Source organism: Phycodurus eques, chromosome 14, assembly GCF_024500275.1.
Source record: "Phycodurus eques isolate BA_2022a chromosome 14, UOR_Pequ_1.1, whole genome shotgun sequence".
In the NCBI taxonomy this organism is placed as follows: Eukaryota; Metazoa; Chordata; class Actinopteri; order Syngnathiformes; family Syngnathidae; genus Phycodurus; species Phycodurus eques.
Window position 1 is genome coordinate 4,434,963 of NC_084538.1, and position 8,691 is coordinate 4,443,653.

Genomic DNA, 8,691 nt, shown 5'->3' on the forward strand with positions numbered 1-8,691 from the left:
GGGGGGGGGCTTATAACTGAAGCTGAAATAACATTCTGGGGGCTTTCTAAAACTCCGACTTTACCAATAATAATAAAAAACAACAACAACAAAATAATGATGTAAATGCTGGACCAATGTAATATTTGAAGGTATTTGTGTTTATTATTTAGATTTGACTGCTTTTCAAGTTTCTTTTCCAAACGAACAAAACAAGTTCATTAAAATGAAGAAAAAAGACAAACATATGAAATGAAATCAATGTTGACTAACATTCTTGAAGATATTTCTTATCTGTAGTATCTTTTTGTGTACTGCAGTTAAAGTTGAAGTCTTGATCAAAAACTTCCTTAAAAAACATACGTTCATAATTACAAAAAAAAGAAAAGAAAAAAAAGACACTAGAACGATTAGCAGTGATGAAATAATGTGATCTCCAAAGTGTCTTGTAGTATTGTTTACGTCATAACAAGGAATGACTGAGTCGTAGGTTACAACACTACAACATACTTAGAGTATAAAAATATGTTTTAAATGAATGAAACCACAAATAGTGTTGTCCTGTCAGAATCTTTCACATGAGCTTGAGAGTGAATTTCAAACGAGGTATCTGCGACAAAATTGACAGTTTAATTGACTGACTTGACTGAATAATCCGCCGTCACAATTTGACGGCCGACTTTAACTTGGGGAACAGTCGGAGTGCGTTGCGCGTGGTCACCCGCATCACCTCCTCCACCGGCACGCCCTTCACCGCGCTGATGTACTCTGCCGAAACCACGACGTTCTTGGGCTCGTTCCTCACCTGCGTGTCCAAAAAGATGGCATGAAAACTCAATAAATATGCGAGATCTGATTTATTTAACCCTCGGGCCGTGTTGGATTTTTAGATTTTAGATTTTATTTTAGTCTGTAATTTTTTAAAAATGTTTTTTTTTCCCCCCCAATGTTTTGTTGTAGATTCTTAACGAACATCAGTTCATTTGCATTTGTGTCGCCTGACTGTATCATGATGGCCAAGGTGGGCACGCGAGAAGGAGCGACACAATGAATTGAATTGCAGCATCAAATCATGATGCACAAATTGTTTTAACTCTTTTTCATTCTATTTAAGTAGATTATTACTATTGTTTTTATAACAGTACAATATTATAGAGTGCTATTATTCTTATTAAATAACTATTTTTGTGTGTGTGGGGGGGTCTGGAACAGATTAATGGCATTTCCATTCATTTCAATAGGGAAAGTTGATTTGTGTTGTCAAAATCATGCAAAAATTCACATCCTTGGGAAGTTTCATTACATTTGCATGAACAATGGTTCAAAATTCAAATAAAAAAAGGACATGAGGTGGACACAAATGGCCAGCACATAGTCCGGAGGGTTCAATTGATAAAACTGGACCTGCTTCTCTGGGCCGAGCGCGGGCGAGTCGGTTTCCAAACACATGTTCTCCAGGGGCAACAGTTTCACCAGTTTCTGCTTCTTGGTGGACACAAGGAAAGAACAGATTAGTCCTGAGGAGCAGCGAGAATTGGCAGCAGCATTTAATGTCGCATCCCAAAAAAAAAAAGTGACTGACAACCATGCAAGAATCAATAAAAAATTTATGTGGGCAGCGGCAAGAATAGGCAGCAGCATTGAATGAATGTGTAGCAATCGGGCCTGGAAGGATCACGAAGCGTTGCTCCTTTTGCTCACGTCGTAATCTGACCGTTGATTAGTTTATCAAAAAGCACACACACGTACACACACACGCACACACTGTCCACAGTACATAAGATTACAGCTGAAACCCAAAAATGTCGACAGGAAGGTTTGTGAGTGAGGCGAACGACCTGAAAGTGATCGGAAACTTCCCTGAAATGATCAATTTCCTTTCTTATCTGATCGAAGATTGACTTTGTTTACATGGACTCGTCACCATTCGGCGCATTTGCGAAGGCGAATTTCCCCTTGCTGGTCACTTCATTAGGGACGTGAGAGGACGCAGGTGTACCTAATGACGTGTCCAGCCAGCGTATCGACACGCACCTGTTCGCTGCGTACGACGGACGGCGGGATGGAGAAGAAGTATCCCGCCTTCACGCCCTCCACGGCCACGGACGCCCTCCCGTCAAAGGCGTGTAGGAGAACGTTTTCCACACCTGCGGGGGAAAAAAAGCACAAGATGCTTTAATTATTATTATCATTAGTACTTCGAAGCAGCATCTATAGATAACGGTCTTTAGTTAATACACAACACTGCCGTATTTAAAATGGTAATACTGTAGAGCGGAACCTCTAAAGTCCTACAATGCATCTATTTTATTATTATTACTTTTAATTGGCATTTATATACAGTAGTATACTAAATAAATACACACCAATATGCTTTTATAGTTTCACAAAACTCGTGACATCATGCAAGAGACTGAGGGCAGTGAGCACCAATTAGAATCTAGAACTTATATACGTGACAAAAGTGACGTAAGATGTCACCTTGCTCTTTCAGGAGCTGGATGGTGGGTCTACCCGCCGAACGCGAGTGAACATTTCTAACGTAAAGATACACATTATTAGTTCACGAAACAGCTTTTTTTTTTTTTTTTTTTTTTTGGTGCACTTGAATGTGTCTTTTGACACTCGGACTCACAGAGGGAGGTCCAGCTCTTTGGCTAGACGCGCCTGCCGGATCAGAACTTGCCTCTGGCCCTCTTTGTCCGACTCGCAGCTCACGTACCTGGGTGTAAAATCCAAACCGACCTAGGACGACACACGGGAACCCCTCGCGGAAATCACAAATCACTTACGCACAGATCACAAATATTTCTGTTGAACATCGAAGCTATTCACTGGAAAACGTGCCTGCTCGTGGCTATGTACGAATGTTTGTAGCGTTTCTCGAACAAACGCCCGGCTCCTTCTGCCATGTTAGCAAAGGGTGGCTACGAACAACCGTAACTCCGCCCCCTGAAATGCAAAGCTTGTTTCCCAGTCGAGATGTATCATCTTCGCATACTTCCTTGACACCAATCACTACTTTCCCATTCGCCAGGGCTTTGGCGCCATTGTGTGGCATCTTAGAGCAACAAAAATGCAAATGCGTGAGTTTTTCAGCTAATAGCCGATGATAGGTTGCACGGAAAAATGCGTATTTGTTAATTTATCAATAGCGAACTGCGGGGTTCACTATGTATGTATTTTGAAAATGAGAGTATCTATGTAACACTTAATCAAAAACAATAACATAGCTAGTAAGGCAGTAGTAATTGGTGTTTGTATGGGGTGCAAGGCAGCATCCAGTGCATTTTACTTAAATAAAATCATCTGTAAGCCGTTTATTTTCAAAGGCAATATTGTAAAATGAGTTTGAAATAATATTAAAGTGTTTTGTGGTTGTAACTTGAGATATAGTTAAGGTTTAAATTGTTAACATAAGTAATTCTGCACATTTTTAGGGAAGGCGACGTCCATTATTTACACATTTTTGCTAATCGCGCCAGCGCTTACTCCCTCATCCCTGTAAACGGTCTGGGTTCACTTGTATTCGTATTTATGTTGATGTCAGGGCTTTACGACCTCTCCAATGGCCACAAGCTGGTCTTTGTATTTGTCAATGAGGGGAAGAGCAGCATCCAGATCCTGCGCGCAAGACAAGAAAACAAAAACCGTTGCTGTTCGGACATCCGCACAAGAGTGACATTTCCAAGTATGCTCGCGTTTATCCCAGCTTTGCAACCTGGAGGGAGGCACTCCTGTGTTGCTGCGAGGACACTTCCTGGACAGGATGGACTCCCAGGCAGGGGAACACAAACCCTGGAAATCTATACATGAAGAAATGAGTTAACTCTAAAAGACAAATAGACTGTTGACATAGTTCTTTTTTTTAAATTTTTTTTTTTTTTTAAAGTTACCTCTGTGACAACGCAATGATCTTGTCAAATTCCCCCGCATGCTCAGCCACGGCTAACAACGCTAACAGCCCGACCTGTTTAAAAAAAACAACAACAACAATAATAACAACACAATGCTACCATGGACACAATAACGAGCCAAGAGACTTTAAGAGGCATTTAACCCACCCGTTTGGAGTCCTCAATAACTATGTCTATATCCTAAAAACAAACGTGACACTTTAATATGGATAAATGACTAAAAGGTTCGATAAATGTGACTTATACCTTGTCAAACTCTCCGGCGGAGATATGACAGTGGCAGTCGATGAAGCCACGCATGATGCTACCAAAACATCCGGGTAGCTCGGGCAACTGCGCATGCGTAACACTTCTCAAACGCCGGATGTGTATTAGAAGTCTCCCACGAGGGCGGTGCTCTGTTAGTGTCTGGTGTCAAAACAGGTTCCTTAAGTTGCCATACGATAAAACAAACGCACCCAGCAGATAACGTCATCATCTAACGCCACTTTGACGTCTCCGCTCAATGTTATCGCCCGAATTTAACTTCTAATTCTTTTGACGTTAGATGGATAGTTGCAAAAATAACTAAATGAAATGAACAGCTAAAAAAGTTACAATAAATATCTTTTTTACACTGTCCAAATCTCCCACGGAAATTTCACTTGCCAGTCGATGCCGAAAACTGTTACGCAGTTAAATCAAGCATACGTCATCATCTAAGGCCGCTTTCACTTCCTTGTTTGTAAGTAGTTAAAAAAAAGAGGCCAAGAAGTGACCCGCTTAATGTATCTTCTTCACTTTTCTGCTTTTAATGAGGCCATCGAGTGATTTGGACAGAAAATGGCGGTATTTAACCGCTACGTTTTTCCTCGTTTGCCTGCTGTCTATCGGCGTCACCGAAGCGAAATACGAACCCAACTGGGAGTCCATCGACACCAGGCCACTGCCGGAGTGGTATGACCAGGCCAAGTTCGGCATCTTCATCCACTGGGGGGTCTTCTCCGTCCCCAGCTTCGGCAGCGAGTGGTTCTGGTGAGGCCTTTACTCGCCAGTCTTGAAAGTTACACAGTGAACTCGAAATTAAAGTCAAACTACTCATCTTTTGAAGATGGAGGGGTAACATGAAGCAGAGCAATACTGGCACCTAGTGGCGTTTGTCTTGTCCTGCAGGTGGTACTGGAAGGGGCAAAAAGTGCAGCCGTACGTGGCCTTCATGCAGAGGAATTACCCGCCGGACTTTAAGTATCAAGACTTTGCGCCCCGCTTCACCGCAGAGTTCTTTGACGCCGAAGAATGGACGGAGATCTTTGCCGCATCGGGAGCCAAGTACATCGTGCTGACCACCAAACACCACGAAGGTGCTGCTTAATCCTTTCAGCCATCAAAAATCTCAACACTGATAAACGCACGCGTACCTGTAAAAATAATGCTGCACTGATGTTCGCTGGTTAACCAACATGCCACGCGTGCCAATTGAAGCTGTCAATCATCCCCCAGGCTTCACGCTGTGGGGCTCCGAGACCTCTTGGAACTGGAACGCGGTGGACGTGGGCCCCAAGCGCGACCTGGTGGCGGAGGTGGCGAGCGCCCTGCGCGCCCACAGCGACCTGCGCCTGGGTTTGTACCACTCGCTCTTCGAGTGGTTTCATCCGCTGTTCCTGCAGGACGCCGCCAACCGCTTCGCCACCAACCGCTTCGCCGTCGCCAAGAGTTTGCCCGAACTTTACGAGCTGGTGCTGACGTACAAGCCCGACGTGCTGTGGTCGGACGGGGACGGGGACGCGCCGGACAAGTACTGGAACAGCACCGGATTCCTAGCCTGGCTCTACAATGACAGGTAAACATATAATTCCCAAATGAAGGGATATTTTAGATACAATATTGACCTCCTCCCTTCACATTTTGTATTTAATATTTTAATATTAAAAATAATTCAAAAATCGAACTATTTCATATTACTTTTTATTTTGATTTTTTACCCACAGTCCCGTGCGGGACACTGTGGTGACCAACGATCGGTGGGGCTCGGGCTCCATCTGCAAACACGGCGGCTACTACACCTGCGCCGACCGTTACCAGCCGGGTCACCTGCTGCCGCACAAGTGGGAAAACTGCATGACCATCGACACCAAGTCATGGGGCTACAGGCGCAACGCCCCGCTCGCCGACTACCTCACCATCGAGGAGCTCGTGGCGGTGAATATGTCCAACGAAACCGCTTTGAAGGAGATGACTTCTTGAGAGTTTTTTTTTTTTTTTGTTTCTGGGTCTGGTCATGATAGCCATGCCTATCAAATGTCATGTAGCTAAATGAAACCGGCGCCGGGGGCGGAATTTTCCAATAGGGTCGCGGTCAACCGAAATGCGTTGGCCAGTTGGTCTTTGTAGGACGCTTTGAAATGTCCACCGTGCCCCTAAAATGGCCTTTCCGAACCAAAATGGCAGACAGTGGCAACCTGTTCTGCGATGACTCTACCTTCACTGTGTCTTCGCCCAGACGTTGGCGGAGACCGTGTCGTGCGGCGGCAACCTGCTGATGAACGTGGGCCCCACGGCGGACGGGAGGATCGCGCCCATCTTCGAGGAGCGCCTGCGCCAGGTTGGGCGCTGGCTCCGGGTGAACGGCGAGGCGGTGTACAACAGCAGCGCCTGGCGGGCGCAGAAGGACGCCGTCGCGCCCGGCGTCTGGTACACGTCCAGGCCGCGGCAGAACGCCGTCTTTGCCGTTTTCCTTGCGTGGCCCGATGACGGATCTTTACTCCTCAGCGAACCGGAGCTTACACTAGGACACAGTAAGGTAAGCCGTGTTGGGTGCACCCCCGTACACTAAGCTTAGAATACGACATTTTAGGAACAACAGCCCCTACGGACATGTGTCAGTAGGTGATTTCCTGGGTGAACCTTTTGCACTACTTCTCACAATCACTCATCAAAAAATACTGTACTCTCGCGTTTATTTCTGTCGATTTTGTTATGAGTGTATGCATTAGCTATTCGTCGGCCTAAGGTTGGATTTTGTAATATATATATATTTTGTCCCCCCATAAAACTGTGACTTGTTTTGAACAGATAAGATACTCAGTAAGGTTCCTTTATCTGCTAAGAATATTAGCCCAGTTGACCTCTGAGTCAAAGGTTAAATACATTTAAAAATGTTTTGTAAAAGAGTAGCACAGTAGGCCCAAATGTTCACTCAAAACGAGGCACCTTTTATTCCTAAAAAGTATTATTTCATGTTTTTGTTAGCCGCTGTAACATTATGCACCGTTTCAACATTAACACTGTGCTTAAATATTTCAAATTGGTTAAATGCAAAAGTATTGTGTAAACGTTAAATACACACTACTGGATACAAAAAAAAAATAAAAATAAAAGAAATAATTGAAGCGACTATAAAATTATCCCCAGTTTGAACATTTAATTCAGTGATTCTTTTGCGTACCACTAGAGGAAGCTGTCGTACCTCGAGTGGTCTTCGTGTCACGCTTTGCGAATCCACACTTAAACCTACTCCAAAAGTCTCTGCCATCCGTGATCGAAGGGAACAGCGCTCACAAAGTGATCAAGTAGCCATCTTTTGTTTGCTGACCGTCCCGGTGGGCGTCTGCTGTTTCGAGCATTCCGTCATCCACGCCCACCCGCCGCCACCTGCTGGCCCTCGTGGTCGCGTTGCCTCCGCTGACTCATTAAGATGCCTTCTCGGATTCCGCCGTCGTTTTCTGGGAAGATCGCATTGATTTTTGTTGTCTGACAGTTGGTAATTGCATTTTAAAATGTGGTTTCTGTTTCTGTTCTGGGGGGGCGGGGGGGTTAAAAAACATCACGAAACAAGGTGGCGCTCTTGGGTCACGGGCCCGTGCAGTGGGAGCCTGCGACGCCCCACGGTGTCCGGGTCTTCTTGCCTCAATTGTCCAGCAGCCAGATGCCGTGCCAGTGGGCCTGGACCCTCAGGCTGACAGGTGCCAAGTGAACAAGAAGAAAAACCAGGACGTCGACGCCCGACTTGGGATGCACTGAACTGCTTCATGGAACTGAAGCCGTCACCACAAGGAGCTGAAAACTCACCTCGGGTGAATGCCAGACATTGGGGGTGGGGTACTTCTTACGCACAAAACACAAAGACACAAATAGATACAAAGACGTCCGGAAACGTTTGCCATTGCAATTCATTATTTCCCTCAATGTTAAGCTTTTTCTGTAGTGTTAATTACTGTTACTAGTTTGTGTGCACAAACTAGTTAGTAGTTTTCTTTCAATGTATGTCATATTAGGATCCATACAATGTATCCCCCCCCCCCCCCGTCTTTAAATAAAAGCTGGAAATCTGATGTTTTTGCTCTTTCCATAGTAAATAAAACAACTATTCTATTCAGACCCACAACACACACATGCGCGTATAATATATATTTAAATTTTAATCTAGAAAAATACTTTTCTCGCAACATTCGAAATTAGACTACTTTATTCCCTTAATATTACAACTTCAGTCTCGTAAATATTCGTTTTTGTTTTTTGTTTTTTTTCAAATCCCGAAAATATATTTGTCATCTGAGAAAGTACTTTTTTCATGGAAAATATAAAATATATTTCCAAAATAGTTTTATTCTTCTAAGATTACATTTTAAACAAAAAAAATTGGACATTTTAAATAAAAAAATATCCAAGTATATTGCAATGTGTTTATTATCATAATATTACAACTTTACTCTTGTAAATATATGACTTATTTTCTAACAAATGACCTTTTTTTTGGATAATATACGACTTTATTCCTATAATAATATAACCTTCATCTTGAAAAAAAAATATTGTC

The 8,691-nt window shown here is 43.6% G+C and overlaps 2 protein-coding genes across 3 annotated transcripts; one reads left to right on the plus strand and one right to left on the minus strand.

The window, feature by feature from the left end:
- Nucleotides 1–129: 129 nt before the first annotated feature.
- LOC133412460 (putative deoxyribonuclease TATDN3) lies at nt 130–4,962 on the minus strand. 2 transcript variants are annotated; one of them, XM_061695686.1, is made up of 10 exons: nt 4,143–4,962; nt 4,044–4,076; nt 3,876–3,949; nt 3,701–3,785; nt 3,541–3,603; nt 2,615–2,724; nt 2,461–2,516; nt 2,014–2,126; nt 1,384–1,464; nt 130–784 (listed from the first exon to the last, which is right to left on the minus strand). In XM_061695686.1, exons 1-10 carry the CDS (start codon nt 4,194–4,196, stop codon nt 641–643), a joined length of 813 nt encoding a protein of 270 aa, XP_061551670.1. In that variant the 5' UTR covers nt 4,197–4,962; the 3' UTR covers nt 130–640. The 2 variants fall into 2 exon arrangements, with proteins under 2 accessions (XP_061551670.1, XP_061551671.1); XM_061695687.1 differs by having other exon boundaries at nt 133–784; nt 1,384–1,461; nt 4,143–4,961.
- Nucleotides 4,422–8,213, plus strand: fuca2 (alpha-L-fucosidase 2). Its single transcript, XM_061695681.1, has 6 exons — nt 4,422–4,910; nt 5,049–5,236; nt 5,376–5,715; nt 5,864–6,074; nt 6,376–6,675; nt 7,711–8,213. The coding sequence occupies exons 1-6, from the start codon at nt 4,690–4,692 to the stop codon at nt 7,846–7,848; spliced, it is 1,398 nt and encodes a 465-aa protein (XP_061551665.1). The 5' UTR covers nt 4,422–4,689; the 3' UTR covers nt 7,849–8,213.
- The last annotated feature ends 478 nt before the right edge of the window (nt 8,214–8,691 follow it).

What these genes read in the sequence shown, in the direction of transcription:
- LOC133412460 (XM_061695686.1), bottom strand. Translation starts at nt 4,196, where the DNA reads ATGCGTGGCTTCATCGACTGCCACTGTCATATCTCCGCCGGAGAGTTT. An exon ending in TTATTGAGGACTCCAAACGG is followed by an intron (nt 3,950 to 4,043) that starts GTGGGTTAAATG and finishes TTTTTTAAACAG; the next exon opens with GTCGGGCTGTTAGCGTTGTT. An exon ending in AAAGAGCTGGACCTCCCTCT is followed by an intron (nt 2,517 to 2,614) that starts GTGAGTCCGAGT and finishes TCTTTACGTTAG; the next exon opens with AAATGTTCACTCGCGTTCGG.
- fuca2 (XM_061695681.1), top strand. Translation starts at nt 4,690, where the DNA reads ATGAGGCCATCGAGTGATTTGGACAGAAAATGGCGGTATTTAACCGCT. An exon ending in TTCGGCAGCGAGTGGTTCTG is followed by an intron (nt 4,911 to 5,048) that starts GTGAGGCCTTTA and finishes CTTGTCCTGCAG; the next exon opens with GTGGTACTGGAAGGGGCAAA. An exon ending in GACCACCAAACACCACGAAG is followed by an intron (nt 5,237 to 5,375) that starts GTGCTGCTTAAT and finishes ATCATCCCCCAG; the next exon opens with GCTTCACGCTGTGGGGCTCC.